The 17,670-nt window shown below is 40.8% G+C and overlaps 1 protein-coding gene across 1 annotated transcript; it reads right to left on the bottom strand.

Moving 5' to 3' along the window:
- Positions 1-1,952: 1,952 nt before the first annotated feature.
- rinl (Ras and Rab interactor-like) lies at positions 1,953-15,784 on the bottom strand. Its single transcript, XM_062987985.1, has 11 exons — positions 15,742-15,784; positions 15,012-15,171; positions 11,560-11,668; positions 10,000-10,072; positions 9,802-9,890; positions 8,286-8,374; positions 7,642-7,870; positions 5,752-6,369; positions 5,311-5,628; positions 3,587-3,718; positions 1,953-2,443 (listed from the first exon to the last, which is right to left on the bottom strand). The coding sequence occupies exons 1-11, from the start codon at positions 15,780-15,782 to the stop codon at positions 2,085-2,087; spliced, it is 2,217 nt and encodes a 738-aa protein (XP_062844055.1). The 5' UTR covers positions 15,783-15,784; the 3' UTR covers positions 1,953-2,084.
- Between the last annotated feature and the right edge of the window lie 1,886 nt (positions 15,785-17,670).

A 17,670-nucleotide genomic window follows, 5' to 3' on the forward strand; every position in this document is an offset into this window, starting at 1 on the left:
AAACTAAGGGTTATAACATCACAGCTCTGTGGATAATGCAGCAGTCTAATATGTTACCCACCACTTGCATCTTGGTGCTGCTACAGGCCTGACCAGGTGCTTAACATGCACAATTGGCCGTGTTTTGGGTAGTCTAGGCTGGCACCAGAATGTTAAGAGTCACCTTCCTCTGTAACAGTCTTGGTGCCAGCACAGCACTAGCGGTGAAAGAATACAGAGAGAGTAGTGTATTCTTCCACACATGCTGTGTGGTTTAAAGTAGGAGTTGTAGGCTTCAAATGTGTCTGAGGACTCCTCGACAGCCAAGGTGTTGTGAAACCAGCAAAGTGCACACGGAATTTGAATATATCCAGACCGGGGGACTGGATATGTGACTCTTTCCTTTAAGATATGTTTTCAATTTGATGTGTCTTTACTATAGGTAGAAAGTATTCAAGCATGATTATTACTTGAATAACACATTAAAGCAAATTATTATATAGGGTTCACAGTTGCTTTTTTGTAATAGTACGTGGGGTTGTGTATTTTTTTATCTATACGTTTTGGATTTTTCAATTGTGTGGATTTTGGACACTCAGGGAGGATGGGGGTTCCTGCTGAGTCTGGTTCCTCTCAAGGTTTCTTCCTGTATTTTTAAGGAACTTTTTCCTTGCCACCGTCGCGTGGTAATGGGTGCTGTAAAGTTGCTTTGAGACAATGCCCACTGTAAAAAGCTCTACAAATAAATTTGACTTGACTTGACTGGTACTAGGAAGAAAGAACAGTATTTGTAAAAGGCAACATTTATGTTGTCCACACAAGTTATTCAAATGGTGTCTCTGACATTAGCTACAGAGGGAACAGAGCAGCTACTTAGTTACTGTGTATTAAGATCTAAATTTACAGGACTTAAAACGCATCTGATTTGATGAGGCAGATTAAAAAAAACCTTACCACTAATATTCAGCAATATTCAATACATTCATCAGTAAAAGCTAATATAATGTATTTATTTTAATAAATACTTTAATGGTAGTTCAATGCGTTTGCGTAAAATATACAAAATATATGAAATACTGCCACCTAGCGGTAGAAAAGTGAAGTGTGTATTTAAAAAAACTAATTAAACTAGTGTAGAGATAGGTAGTTTGATAGTAAAGCCATTTTCAACAAATTTAAGACTAATAATTAATTTAATTCAAATAATAATTATTATTATTATTTTATTTTAAAAGCTACTGCTGTTACTTTACCGGATTGACTAATTTATTTCTCTTTTGTAAAAAAAAACTAAAGTTGAAACACTGCCACCTGGTGGTAAAAACACCAGTTTTTACTTCTTTAGTAATTCGTCCTACAGTATGTTGACCTGTAAAAGGGTTTTTTAATGTGTAGGTAGTGGGTGATTACAGAAGTAATTATATTTTTATAATCTTATATTATATTTAAATTCTAATTGAGCATGAGGATCTACATAACTTGTAGTTCAATGCTGTAGTGATGTACGGCATCCCAACTGAGTCGCTCGCAGTGGGTACGAATCACTGGGCAAAAGGTAGGAAACACCCTGGACAGCGCATTCACACCTAGAGCAAGTTTTGATCTCCAATCAACCTGCTGGCATGTCTTTGACCTGTAGGAGGTAACTGGAGCTCCTGGAGGCAACCCACACAGACACAGGGAGAACAGCAAACCACCCAAAAAGGACCCAGACTACTCTACCTGGGATTCAAACCCAGGACCTTCTTGCTGCGAGGTAACAGTGCTACCCATCGTTTTCTTTTTTTTATTTTAAGCAGTGAGAACAGACCGACACACTGGGTTGCCAGGTTTAGTCCCGCACCTGTAAGAAGTGAATATGAACCCACTACACAGGATGCTTCAACCAAGGTAGAACAATACAGTGAATTAAAGGGAACAAACTAAAAAGGGAAAAGGCAGTTTTCGATATTTTGATCTTTTATTCATTAAAAAAAGTGTTTAAAAATAAGTTGTGTCACATTAATAAAATCCCATTTAAAGAGTGTCACTGTTTGCGGGACAAAAATTGTAGGATAAATACTTAAATACTTAGAGACTTTTTACACAAGTTTTTCACAATGTAGTCACTGATCCACTTTGTCCTTTTTACCATCCTTTTCACCCTTTTTATCAACTTCTGGATCCTCCTTTATACTGTGAAATGCTTCTGTAACATCACCAGCAACAGTCTGATTTTGATCTTCCTCTTGAGAAGCACTTGTATTCCCGTCTAAGCTCTCAGCGACTACTTCACAACGTGAAGACCTCTTAAAGGTCCTGCGGTTCCTGCTGCGGCGCGACTGGTTGCAGTGGAGAGTGCGTCTCCGATGCCATTGGCTGAGGGACTTGTGGGCCTCGGCGCTAAGCTGGCGTACAGCCAGACGGGGACGGAAGCTGCCAATGTAGAACAAGGCGGCGTAGAGGGAGGTCAGATAATATCCACCTGGAATCAGGAAAGCAAAAATAAACTCAAACATATAGATATAATAATGTGTTATGATTATATTATATTATTATATTATTTTATAAATCGCTTTATCCTGGTCAGGATCGCAGAGTGTCCAGTTTCACAGGGAAACACAGAGTGCAAGGCTGGAATACCCTGGACAGTGAGTCAATACATCACAGTGCTTTGGTCATTCACTCTTAAGCAATAGCCGATCACATCTGTGTAGAGATTCGAACCCGGACATCAAAGGTAGAGCATTTGACCTCAGATAATCAGGTGGCACAGTGGCCTATTATATTATGGAAGCCCACCACCACTGTGACTTGAGGCTTGAATATCAGCCATGGTATCGACCAGCCGGGCATCCGCACAGACACCTGTGGTAATGGGATTGAACTAAACACCCAAATTCAATGATAAACGTGTGTTCCAATATACACATTATTATGAACACTCCCTACTCTGGGCCCATGGGTATGAATTTGGGTATGAATAGATCATGCCGTGTAGATCACGTACACCCATACATGCTGGTTGTCTTCCCTGGGGTGGATGGGAACTTCCAGCAAGACAATGCAACACGTCACACGGCTAGAAATGTCCAACATTGATTGGAAGAGCATGCCCAAGACTTCCATGTACTACCCTGGCCCCGTAATTTCCCAGACTTAAACCCAGTTGAGCATCTGTGGGACCACCTCGATCGTCATGTTCGCTCTATGGATCCTCCCCATGCCCCCTCCAGCAGCTGCGGGATGCACTGCAGTCAGCATGGCTCCAGATACCTGTGACGACCTACCATTACCTTATTGAGTCACTCCCAGCCCGTCTACAGGTAGCTGCTGTCCGTGCTGCACACGGCGGTTACTCTGGATATTAGATAGTGATCATAATAATGTGACATAATAATGAGTATAAATACATTTTACTCAAAGCTGGCATGGTCTACTTCATATCTTACTCATATCCGCCTGGTACCCTGCTGGTTTGCTATGTAGCTGGCAGAGTACAGTTCCAGCAAGGTTTTAGCTCTTCTGGCTCATACCCACATGCAAAACCACCTTCGCTACTGTTTGTGTTACAGCTCTTAAGAACAAAGAAGACTGGACAAAACAGAAGTATCATACTTGTTCCTACCTTCTCCTTGTAGTTGAGAGGGGTCCAGCAGCTCCATCATGTAGTCTGTGTCTATTTGCAAAGTAACTACATCACTGCGCAACAACACCCAGGTTAGACAGGGCAAGAAGTCATCTGCCCCAAATACCACACCTGTCATTAAAAAAATGGATTTAGCAAGAACATTTGTGGTAGGCACTTTTGTCCTATGTGTCTCTAAAGTTTATTAGATACTAGATCAAACACCTTTTTGTTTTATCCAGATACTTGGATCAGTTATTAATATGACATAGCCTGGTACTTGGCAGAACAAGGATGAAGAACCTGGAGATCTGTCCAAACAAAGATCAGAATTGTCCAAACGTTGGTCTACTCTGTTTTATGGATGTAAGCTGGACTATAGAAGCAGGACAGAAAGAATATTGATGCCTTTGTACTTGGTCCTGGTGAAGACTTGTACCTTGAGATTACCTTGGACGCCAAATCTAACCTACCCTCTCACTTTAGGTCCAGATAACCAGTTTGAAGCTCTCCTATTCTGGGCACGTTTTGAGAAGAACCAATTCATTGAAGGTAAAAGAGGAAGAGGACGACCAGCCTGAAGATGGATGAATACAATTTGAGAAGCCGGAAGACCCAACAGAAGACAGAATGTTGTAGAGCAACTCTTTCCATATGTTCACCAGGAGTCCAAGAGTCGACTTGATGGCACTGGATCTCCAGTAAGCACATACACGACTGTTACGGTACAGACAGCAGAAAAAGGAAGTCAGGAAAGATGACATAGCCCGGTACTTGGCAGAACATGAATGAAGAACCTGGAGATCTTCAGCTGTAATGAGTTTCTGTCCAAACAAAGATCAGAATTGTCCAAACTCTGGTCTTTTCTGTGTTTTATTGATGTAAGCAGGACAGGAAGACTATTGATGCCTTTGAACCCCGGTCCTGGTGAAGACCTAGGTTAACCTAACCTCTCACTTTAGGTCCAGACAACCAATTTGGAGCTCTCCTATTTTGGCCATCCAATTCATTGAGAAGAACCAATTCATTGGAGAGTTGAAGGTAAAAGATGGATGAATACAATTTGAGGACGAATGAACTAACCATATGGTCACCAGGAGTCCAAGAGTTGACTTGATGGCACTGGATCTCCAGTAAGCACTTGTAAGTAAGGTAGAAGCAAGTTATAAACCATTGGGAAGCCCGAAGACCCAACAGAAGACAGAATGTTCTAGAGCAGCACTATCCATATGGTCACCAAGAGTCCTAGAGTCGACTTGATTGCACTGGATCTCCAGTTAGTTACATGAGGAGTTAGACATTTGCTGGCCAGGAACTGCCCAACCCAACTATATAAAAGGGTTCTAGGTCATAGAGATTGGTGGTTATCAGGGATGTTAGGTTGCTGTCGTTCTGCCTCTCTCGTGCGATCACTCAGGTTTGTTGACTGCAAGAGGGGTGGGTGCTGATGTCCTGTGAAAGCTCCTTGATCCAGGATGACTGTGCCATAAAGTTATAAACCATAAAGGTCCATAAAGTTTGGAGAAACTTTGGTGGCCTTCACAGAATGGGGGCTCTTATAGCTGGAATTATGGAGCACACTTTATAATATTGGACATGGTTTTGGAATGGAATAGCCAATTAACTCATGGTCAAGTATGTCCATAATATTTATGGTAATTATGAAATAAAAATGCCAGTTGTGGGTACAACTCTTTGCTAATATGAATCTGTAATCCACTCACCACTTTTGGCATTGGCTGTCATGCTGTGGTAAATATTCTTGCAGACCTTGAGCAGCGTGTCCACCTTCTTTTGGGGCAAGTATTCCTGATGCATGGTAGCCCATCGGTGCTGGATCTTCTCCAGCATGGCAGCATCTGGCACACCAGCTCCAGCTGTGCCCTCCAGGTCTTCGAGGCTTCGACCCATCAGCGTGTGCTGGTTCCCCTGAAGCCGCTGCAGACTGCCGTCATCCTGGTGCAACATCTTTATGCATGCGTACAGATGCGAATGCAGGGGCTTTAGCGTCACTTTATGCATGGAGAGCTCGACCATGGCATCTGGTGCAGACACAGGAAGAGTAGACAATGAGGAAATGTAATGGAGATTCTCATTATCATTAGAATCATGGGATACTTGGGGTGCTAGCATCAAAAAAGATCTACACCATGTTGTATTCTTACCGAGCTCGAAGTCTGGTACATCTCCTATGGAGTCTATGAGGCTTTGGATCTCGATGGTGTCGTACAACGTCTCCTTTAAGGCCGTCAGCGAGGAACGGACTTCCTGCAGCATGTCTGTACTCGTTACACCGTTCATAGGTTTAATTTTAAGCGTCTGGTCCAGAAATCTCCTCAGAGCTTCGGCAAAAGGGCTGCCCTTCCGTTCACTCATCTCCTGCACACGCTTGCTCATTCTTCTCTCCGGACAAATGATGCCACCCAGAACCTGGCTCACGGCCGACAGTCTGTTCTTAACCTTATCCGCCAGCAGATGGCGCGGTGAGTTCTGCGACTGAGAGGGGCTCACGGCCGGCTCGGGTTCATGTTCCTCTTCTATGCTGCTAATGGACAGGGAATCCAGTTCCAGGCACGGAGGATGGAGCAGGGAGGACGGAGGAGGTGGGTTCATCCATACTTTGTCCTCGACCCAGGAAACTCGGTGTGGGGACTGAGGGATGGAGCTGCCTATGGAATCCGCACTCACCCTCTTCTGAGGATCCGGGTTACTTGAAGTGCTCGATCGTCGTAACACCACTTGGCTTGTTGTCACAGGGGACGCAGGGCTCTGAACAGAGGAACCTGAACCAGAGGACCAAAGAAGATAACAAACATTAGTAGGGATCAAAAACTAAGAGAGAAGATCCAACTGTCCAGACAGGTCTTCTCTGTGTTTCTTTATGGGTGTAAGGTCCACAAGGTGTTCATGATGTATGTTCATGAGGTGCTGGTGAAGACTTGTGAGAGTACCTTGGATGCCAAAGAAGACAAATGGATCCTTGACCAAATCTAACCTAGCCTCTCACTTTAAGCCTAGACAACCAATTTGAAGCTCCATGATTATGGATACAGTGTGAGAAGCTGGAGAAGATCCAACTCTTCAGACTCTGGTCTTCTCTGTGTTACTTTATGGATGTAAGATCCACTAGATGTTCATGATGTCATTGCTGCAACTTGTTTGTAGTAAGAAAGTGCAGATGCTATTAGTTACTAGATCAAACATCTGTATTTACGTCTTTTTATTTTATCCAGAGCCTACTTGGATCGGTTGGGACAGCAAAGGAAGTTAGGAAAGATTACACAGCCTGATACTTGGCAGAACAACAATGAAGAACCTGGAGATCTTCAGATGTAAAGAGTTTCTGTCCAAATAAAAGATCATAATTGTCCAAATTCTGGTCTACTCTGTGTTTTATGGATGTAAGCTAGACTATAAATAAGCCTTATAAATGAGCTTTAGTGCTGGTGAAGACTTGTGAGAGTACCTTGGATGCCGAAGAAGACAAATGAATCCTTGACCAAATCTAACCTAGCCTCTCACTTTAAGCCTAGACAACCAGTTTGAAGCTCTATGATTATGGATACAGTGGGAGAAGCTGGAGGGATCCAACTGTCCACACTCTGGATGTAAGGTCCACAAGGTGTTCATGATGTAATTGCTGCAACTTGTTTGTAGTAAGAGAGTGCAGGTGCTAGACTGGCCTGCCTTTAATGTTTGTAAACTTCAGTTTCCAACTCAATCAAACAGCTTATCTGGCACCAACTCTGGTTACTGGGGGGCAGGTCATTTGGTGTCACGGTTCCCAAACTCTGGAATTCACTACCGCAAAACCTATGTAACATCACCCAAGTCTTTCAAATCTCAACTAAAACTCTACCTATTCACACAGTCCTATCAGGGGTGTTATCAGATGACACACTTACACTAGCAACATGAATGAAATGCAGGAAAAAGCATTTTAAACAAGATTAGCACCTAGATCTATGATTATATTTAGATATTTACATTTATCAAGGTGATCTAAAACCACAAACTAATTTTAACCTGAAAAAACCCCCAATTATTTCTGTTACCTGAGTTGTTGAAACTACTGGACGATTCCTCCACAGACTCGGATCTCCTCCTAAGTGCCGCTCCAGACCATTGTCTTGCCGTGCTCAGCCGCCTCTCTCGCCTGTGATTCACGGGATGAATACGTGGGGAGAGCAGTGAACCGGCTGAAGAGGAATTCAGCCAGTCGTCCCCGTGCTCTTGAAGATACAGAGGGTTGATGATGCACAGAGCACCACTAGCCGATGTCAACTGGCATTGAAGAAAGAAAATTATTAAAAAAAAGATAATAATAAAGCAGTCAATGAATTATATAATTGGCGTCAAGCAGTGTTTGGTAAATATTAGATTGTAGCTACAGGTTTTTTTTTATACATGTAAAAACATGTGTGTGCTATGGCTTTCACAGCTACCAAACCACAACCTATTTTCAGATGTGGTTGACAGCACTTTGACCGTCTCTTCCATCATTAGTGTCTAAACTCCCCAATACTCTCTTGACCCAATGGACTACATAGCCACAACCTCCATACTAAAGCCCATGGTTTAAAAATTGAAAGACAAACTTATGATAAGGTATCCACATGGGTTTGGATATGTCCTGTATAAATGTATATACACAGTTAAACTTGATTGATATTTAACAGCATGAGGAAAATAGTCTTACATGTATTCTGCACATTATAGTGTCCTGAGTGTCTGGTGTCCCTGGAGTCATGTCAGGCAACAGTTCAGGTGTGGGACAAAGCCAGGCCTCTGTCTCATACAGATGAGAGAGAATGAAGATTAGAGAACATTAGGTTTGGCTTGAGATTTCAGTTAGGCCTAGATAGATGGATAGATGGATGGATGGATGATAGATGGATGGATGGATAAATGGATGAATGGATGGATAGATGGATGGATGGATAAATGGATGGATGGATAAATGGATGAATGGATAAATGGATGAATAGATGGATGGATAAATGGATGGATGGATGGATGGATGAATGGATAAATGGATGGATAAATGGATAAATAGATGGATGGATGAATGGATGAATGGATAAATGGATGGATAGATGGATGGATGGATGGATGGATGGATGGATAAATGGATAAATAGATGGATGGATGGATGGATAAATGGATGGATAGATGGATGGATGGATAAATGGATGGATGGATGGATGAATGGATAAATGGATGGATAAATGGATAAATGGATGAATAGATGGATGGATGAATGGATAAATGGATGGATAGATGGATGGATGAATGGATAAATGGATAAATGGATGGATGGATAAATGGATAAATGGATGAATAGATGGATGGATGGATGGATAGATGAATGGATAAATGGATGGATGGATTAATGGATAAATAGATGGATGGATGGATAAATGGATGGATGGATGAATAGATGGATGGATGGATGGATGGATAGATGAATGGATAAATGGATGGATTAATGGATTAATGGATAAATAGATGGATGGATGGATGGATGGATAAATGGATGGATGGATGAATAGATGGATGGATGGATGAATGGATAAATGGATGGATGGATTAATGGATAAATAGATGGATGGATGGATGGATGGATGGATGGATAAATGGATGGATGGATTAATGGATAAATAGATGGATGGATGGATGGATGGATGGATAAATGGATGGATGAATAGATGGATGGATGGATGGATGAATGGATAAATGGATGGATGGATAAATGGATGAATAGATGGATGGATGGATGAATGAATAGATGGATGGATGGATGGATGAATGGATAAATGGATGGATGGATAAATGGATGAATAGATGGATGGATGGATGAATGAATAGATGGATGGATGGATGGATGAATGGATAAATGGATGGATGGATTAATGGATAAATAGATGGATGGATGGATGGATGGATGGATGGATAAATGGATGGATGGATTAATGGATAAATAGATGGATGGATGGATGGATGGATGGATAAATGGATGGATGAATAGATGGATGGATGGATGGATGAATGGATAAATGGATGGATGGATAAATGGATGAATAGATGGATGGATGGATGAATGAATAGATGGATGGATGGATGGATGAATGGATAAATGGATGGATGGATAAATGGATAAATGGATGAATGGATGGATGGATGTCAATCTGAGAAACATGAGAAATCAAACTCACTTGGACCCAATTGTGAAACCATATGGTCCGGTTTATCAGTCAGTCCATACATCCATGAAGGGAAGAATAAACACACAGGTAATACATCCCTGAGATAGAAAAAATAAAAAGAAATAAGGGGTATCAGAAATCATATAGCACCCTATGACTGATTGTATAAACTATCTAAACAAACAATTAAAACTAGCTTAGCATTACCTGCTTAACGCGTAGAAGGCCACCAGTTGTAGCAGATTGGAGAAGGTCAGGTGAGATGTATTTAGTTGCAGAGCTAAGAAAAGATGAAGAAAGGTTGGTTGCAAGCATACAAGCCAAATAAAGTCAAATAAAGAAACCAGACAGACTAATGGTAATTAAATTCAGGCAGTAAGAAACTGAAGGAAGTACTGGGCTGGGGGTTTGGCCGGATGGCAGAGCTGAGATTCAGTATGATGTATTCGAGGTCCCAGCGCCGGTGTGCTAGCCTATGTTGGGTTTGTGAGAATGGACACGTATTTGATTTGCCCACCACACAAGTGCAAAAGTAATTGGACAGTTTTTTTTAAACACAGGGGGTCTCGGAGAAAAAAGGCTGAAAACCGCCAAATTACATGTTACAGCACATTGTGCACTATGACATCACAACTCTGGTGAACTATGCTTATGCCAAGTACAAGCATGTTGAACAGGCTTCTTGAATTAATGCACATTTGTATTATTTATTATGATGGCGAGCCTGGACCCATCTTGATTTGGAAGGACTGATCCTTTGGTGGATCCTTGTTTTATTCCCAATCATAATACCCAAACCTGGTACCAATTATTCTGCTTACTGTAAAATCTTATGGTAACTTGAACATTTTAGAAACTCTTTTTTGAGTGTGTTACAGCCATCAAGTTTAAAATTTGTTTATTATTATTATTTGTAATTATTACTATGTAATTCAATTGGTCAGTGAAAACACTGGTCATCTTTTTTTTTTACTTTTGTCAATTAAAAAAAAGGTTTAGTTAACAAATCACAGACACTTGTTTTTATAGCATATTACAAAATGTCCTATTATATTGAACACTTTAAGAGGCTTTCATTAGACCAGTCTGTGGTCCAGTTTTATTGTTTTATGTGCAGGTATTAACGTAATCTGTTCTATGTTTATGACTTTCAATTCCCTCTGCAGAATAGTTCTTACTGCCATATTCGAAATCCCAGTCATTAATCATAAAACCTAGTATTGAGCAAAGCTTTTTGACCCCAGTTGCGTACATGTCCAACATTGTTTATGACTGGTTTAACGTTATATGATATTCCGGAATTTCCTTTGACTAGTGTATTAAGCCATCCTTTCACAATGCTATGATTTCCTTCTTCTGACCCATTTTGCACAATACTATTGCTGACCCTGATTTACACTTACACAGGACAAAGAATGGCAGCAATACTAAAATTTCCTCCAATATACAGGGGAATTGGGACAAAACCTTTATGCGCAATAACAACAGGAATTGGAATGACTTCTTTGTAATATTTACATGAGAATGGTTACAAGAGTGATGATTTTGTTCATATATTTATAGACAGAGGTGAGAACAGAGTTTATCCCTTGCAGATCTCTATACTACCTCAGATTATAGCTGACCAACTGACCATACTGTTACATTACATTGTACAAAATGTCCCATCTTTTCCGGCAATGTTTTTGTAGATAATCAGTATCTGCCAACCAAGAGGAATTAATTAGTATTTTGAGCATTTTGGAAATTTAAATCTGTTTTACTCACCTGATCCAGTGTGCAGGATGGGAAAGTCTTGTACAGTCTTGCCTTGGTCATCAACGGACAAACAGAGCAGTTCATTTTGAGAACAGGAGTCACGTACGACCAGAAAACTCTGTTTAGGGTGGAAAATTAAAAAAGGCTCAGTAAATAAACAGGATTAAATCATTTAATGACCCTTTGACTTTTTGTACAATTTATTTAATGGATATAATTCCCAGTTTTCCAATTATAAAAACCATTTAACATTATTTACAAAGTTAATGTTAATCAGACTCTTTATTCAGTACTTTTGAAGCCTTTTGGAGCTTTGTAAGCATTTACAGTGATTACAGACACGAGTCTTTTCAGATACATCTCTACAAGCTTTGCACATCTGGATTTGGGTGGTTTGTCCCATTCTCATGGTAGATCATCTCAAACTTCATCAAATTTGGATGGCAAGTCTCTCAACAGTTGTTTAATGGGGTTTATGTCTGGGATTTGTCTGGCTACTGAAGGCCAGAGACTCAAAAACTTTACATTTACATATTAGGCATTCAGCAGATGATCTTACCCAGAGTGACTAACAAAAGTACTTCCATAGTGAACATTACCTTACTCTAGTTTAAGTGGTCAACAGTCCAAGAACACAAATCTGCTGAAACCCTCTAGGAACCAAAGTGCATAAGTAAGTACATGTCAGCTTAAGTGCTTAGTAAAGAGGTGGGGGTTTTTGGGGGGTCTTTTGAAGACAGCGAGAGACTCAGATGTTCGGATAGACAAGGGAAGCTCGTTCCACCACTTGGGTGCAAGTACAGAGAAGAGCCTTGATCTATGTCTTCCTCGAGTTCTGGGTGGAGGATCAGGTCGAGCGAGACTAGTGGCACGTAGGTTGCGTGGCACAGAGCGAGGTTTTGTTAGACCTTGAAGGTAGCTTGGGGCTGGTCCATTTTTTGCTTTTAAACTGAATGTGCGCAGCTACAGGAAGCCAGTGAAGAGAACGCTGTAGTGGGGTGATGTGGCAGCGTTTAGGTTGGTTAAAAACCAACAGCTGCAACAACAGCTGCATTTTGAATGAGTTGCAGGGGCTTAATAGTGGACAGGAGCACCTGCCAGGAGGGAGTTGCAGTAGTCCAGTCGTGAGATTACAAGTGACTGGACCTGAATCTTTAAAGAACTTGGGAGTTGATTACAGGGTCAGAGCGCAGGGTCAGTCATTGTACGGCACCCTTGGAGCCAAGTGGGTTAAGGGCCTTGCTCAAGCGTCCGTAGATTGATAGCCCGAAGCTCTAACCACTAGGCTACCACTGTTTTAAAAAAACACAAGTTTACAGTGTTATACATTTTATTTAAGGATCTGTAGTGTGACAAATATACAATGTCAGAGGAAGACAAAAACACTATATTGTCAAGAATATGTGGACACCTGACCATAATATGACAATAATATGGAGTTGGCACCTTATTCTTCTCTGGAAAAGCTTTCTAGAATGTATGTCAAAGCAGTATTTTTAAGGTCGGCACTTATGTTGGACAAGAAGGCTTGGCTTGAAATTAGTCTTCCGGTCCACCTTTTCAGTGATCTGTGGGGTTGAGGTCTTTATAGACTATGCTTTGTGCATGTGAGCAAAGGCAGGGCATTTACTATACTGTTGCATTAAAGATAAAAGCATATGATTGGGTGTGGCTGAATCAATACCTAGCATACCTCAATACTTTAATACTTTTGGACATATAACCATATACCTTTTAACAGCACTACATATAAAATAAATAAGTGTTTTTGCACAGAAGCACACCCATGCTATTTACGGCCGTGCGTGCACATCACGCATGATATGAAAGTAAGCGGACATGCTCAGTGAGAGAAAACATCAGCTCAGCGAACGCAAAGTCAAAAATAGCATCTGAGAGACACAGAGAGAGGAAATTGCTTGAGGTTACTTGAATTCAAAGTAATTTACACACCACAACCAGCAACCCAGGCTTACTTTAGTCTTGCTTGTAGGGTATAAGGTAAATTAGGCAAGATATTATTCATTAATACGTCTTTTTATATTGTTAATAACCCTAAAATGCATTTAAGAAGGAACATTGTGTGTGTACAAGCTACAACCTTCAGGCAGTTATCATGATCTACTTCAATTATACAGTTTAAAATAGTAAAACCTCCCTTTTACTATTTCAGGGAATCAATTAACAAACATCTGAAATATAATATCAAAAAGCACAATTTATTTACAGATCATTTATGCTCTGCTTAGCCCACCCACCTCCTTCCTGATTAAAACAGACCTATAAATATAATACTTCAACATGCCGTTTGTATTTAATTTAACCCTTTAAAATGTTTACTTACTTTATTCACAAAGATGTTCCTGTTCTAATCAAATCGTGTAAGAAGATTAAGGCTGCGATATACCAACGCATGTGATTGCTGGGCTTGACATGCATGATACTTTATTCACTTCTGCAATAGTTTGTGATTAAAAGGAAGCAGATAAAGGAACTAAACAAACAGTGTGTCATTATATACCGATCAGCCATAACATTAAAACCACCTCCTTGTTTCTACACTCACTGTCCATTTTATCAGCTCCTCTTACCACCTGCTGGAGTTTTTAAACACCTCACTGTCACTGCTGGATTGAGAATAGTCCACCAACCAAAAATATCCAGCCAACAGCGCCCCATGGGCAGCGTCCTGTGACCACAGATGAAGGTCTACAAGATGACCAACTCAAACAGCAGCAATAGATGAGCGATCGTCTCTGACTTTACATCTACAAGGTGGACCAACTAGGTAGGAGTGTCTAACAGAGTGGACAGTGAGTGGACACGGTATTTAAAAACTCCAGCTGCGCTGCTGTGTCTGATCCACTCATACCAACACGACACACACTAACACACCACCACCATGTCAGTGTCACTGCAGTGCTGAGAATGATCCACCACCTAAATAATACCTGCTCTGTAGTGGTCCTGACCATTGGAGAATAGCATGAAAGGGGGCATGCAAAGCAAAGCATGCAGAGAAACAGATGGACTACAGTCAGTAATTGTAGAACTACAAAGTGTTTCTATATGGTAAGTGAAGCTTATTAAATGGACGGTGAGTGTGGAAACAAGAAGGTGGTTTTAACTGTTCTTACTGTTTGTTTAGTTCCTTTTTTTCCCCACATCCCAACTTTTTTTGGAAATGGGCTTAAATTTTTGAAATAAAGGAAAATTTTGAATCATTGCTAGTAGCTACAGGTTATAATTAAATTATAATTAATTAAAACAAATTAGATTAGAAACTAATCTATGAGATACCAAAACCTATCTATCTGTCTATCTATCCATCTATTTAACCTGACTAGGAAATACAATCGGCAAGCCATGACACAAACATAGTGCATATTTACAGATTAGGATCCCAAATCTAGAGGGCACAGATACAACTATATAAAAATATAATATAAAATGAACTTTACCCCTGGTGGCCTCCCCCACAGAGCAGCATGGGCTCCATTTTTGTCCCACGGACTTCCTGGCTTCCAAGCCTCCTGACACAGACGTAAACAGCGCAGTAAATCCACAGGGCTTTTCTGAGCCACGGAATTGCCATTGATGAGCTTGTCGGTCAGGCTCGTCCTGCAGGAAACAGCAACATCATTTATAGCAGCTAATTATAATGCTTTGAAGTGTATTTTGGTTTATTGTCCTGCTGAAACAGTGTATGTAACCTTTGGCTGATGGTCAGTATGAAGCTTGTGCTAATAATTTTTATTATTTTGTCTATTTTACCAGTTTAACTGGCAGCAAACCAGCTTTCACTTCTGCACTATCCCTTTCCTATCCGCTTTCTCCATTGCAGGCTGCAGATGCTTTTGTGTCTTTCATTTGATACCTTGTTTCTGTTATTTTGGCCACCACTTTTAGTTTTCCAATACCCTTTGTGTAGTGTTCTACTTTGGTTAAGCATTCACCAAACTGGGTTCATTTTTCTACACTTGTGTGTGTGTGTGTGTGTGTGTGTGTGTGTGTGTGTGTGTGTGTGTTTTTAAACCAGCTCCTTATTTATTGTTTCATGGGTTTATGTGGCAACTTGAATGTGGTAACTTGAAATTTCCTATAAATGTGGTGCACTTTCAGTTTCCATTGTGGGTAGATTACAAATGGCTTTATTAATATAACAGCCCCACTAACAATGTTGGTTCTTACCTTTTCCCACAGTTTGTGGGTTCCTCCTCTAGTCTTTTCATTATTTCTGATCAACTGGGTTGAGCCATCACGTTTTTAGGAAGTCCATCCATCAGTAATTTTGTGGCACAGGTCACTCTGCATACACCAAATATAAATACATTATATTATATCACCACCATATATATCCTGGTTAGGGTCGCCATGGGGTTAATTCATTGAGCGAAATGTAGGAAACACCCCGGACAAGTTGCAGTACATCTCTTCAATTGGCCTGACTGCATGTCTTTGGACCTGTGGGAGGAAACCGGAGCACCCAGAGGAAACCCACCCGGACAAAAGGGGTATCGAATCCAAGCCCTTCTTGCTGCGAGGCGACAGCGCTATCCAATGTGCCACCGCGTCGCCCTATATATTACCTCAACCACTAAGCTACCACAGCCCTATACACACTCTCACACACACACACACACACACACACAGTGGATTTTAAAAAATTCAACAAAACAGGAAGTGGATCCACTGACATCATAGTTCCTGTCATGTTGCAGTTTCTAGCAACGGTGAAACCGTAACCGTCTCCAGAAGGGAACACATTATTACCTTGTCAGATGTATTTTTCCAGGCTACACTTGTAGGAAATCTGTTGAACCCATCTCATTATGAAATCTTTTGGTGAAGACAGAAATGTTCACAGAACATTTCAAACTTAAGTCAAACTAAATCTTGAAACAAAGCATTGGTGTACGTCAAGACTGACGCTAGAAGGACATTTGCTGATAAGGTTATGTGGTCCTGATCCTAACCCCATCAAACAACTGTGGTGACACGTCCTTATTGAACAGAATTTATTCATTTTAATTTACCGAAACTGCTCCGTCAGTTGTGCAGAGCCTTTTTGAAAGTACCTTTCCAAACATGGGGCATTTTGTGTTACCATGCAGTACTACGCCCTCCTGAACCACCCCCCCCCCCTTCCCATTTGACTTTATAAACCACCCATCCCCTCCCCTTTACCCAAGCCTGGCCTGAGATTACGCATTGTCCTGTTGCGTAGTGCATTAATATAAGTAAACAAATAACTAAATTAAAAAAACACACATATAGGAAAATGTAAATAAAATAAGTAAGTAAATAAACAAACACATAAAAATATATAAGCATAATAAAAAAAACACTCTATTCATTAAATGTCAGGAACTAATTGGATGGGACCCACGTTTTATAAAAAAAAGGTCCAAGGATCCTTTCAGGGACAGTCTTAGCTTTTCGAGCTTGATACAAGTTAGAAGTTCTTGAACCCATCTATCAAATGCTGGGGGCGAGGCGTATTTCCACTTGAGTAATATTGTGCATTTTACCAGTACCGTAGAAAAGGCAGTGACCCTCTGCACTGATCGACATGCATCGACTCCATGGGGAATACCAAACAGGGCGGTTATAGGGTTGGAGTCCATGTTGTTTTACATTTACATTTAGACACCTTTATCCAAAGCAATTTACATTCCAGTTATATTATACAGTCTGAGCAATTGAGGGTTAAGAGCCTTGATCAAGGGTCCAACAGCAGCAACCTTCGGATTAGTCCAGTACCTTAACCAATAGGCTACAGCTTGCCCTCCAAAAAGTATCCAAAAGCACTACAATATATCATATATTAGGGCTCGATACTCTCTGACTCTCTGTCTGTCTGTCTGTCTGTCTGTCTGTCTGTCTGTCTGTCTGTCTGTCTGTCTGTCTGTCTGTCTATCTATCTATCTATCTATCTATCTATCTATCTATCTATCTATCTATCTCATAAATGTACATTAGGTGTGGGCCTGGTTTGTGATTTGGAAGGTGATCTGGTACACAAGCAAATTCATAACAGTTACTTTAAGGGTCCAGTTACTTATCACAGTCTCCTCACAGCAAGAAGGTCGGAAACTGGAGACACTAAATTGTTGAAGG

This window comes from Trichomycterus rosablanca, chromosome 25, assembly GCF_030014385.1.
Source record: "Trichomycterus rosablanca isolate fTriRos1 chromosome 25, fTriRos1.hap1, whole genome shotgun sequence".
In the NCBI taxonomy this organism is placed as follows: Eukaryota; Metazoa; Chordata; class Actinopteri; order Siluriformes; family Trichomycteridae; genus Trichomycterus; species Trichomycterus rosablanca.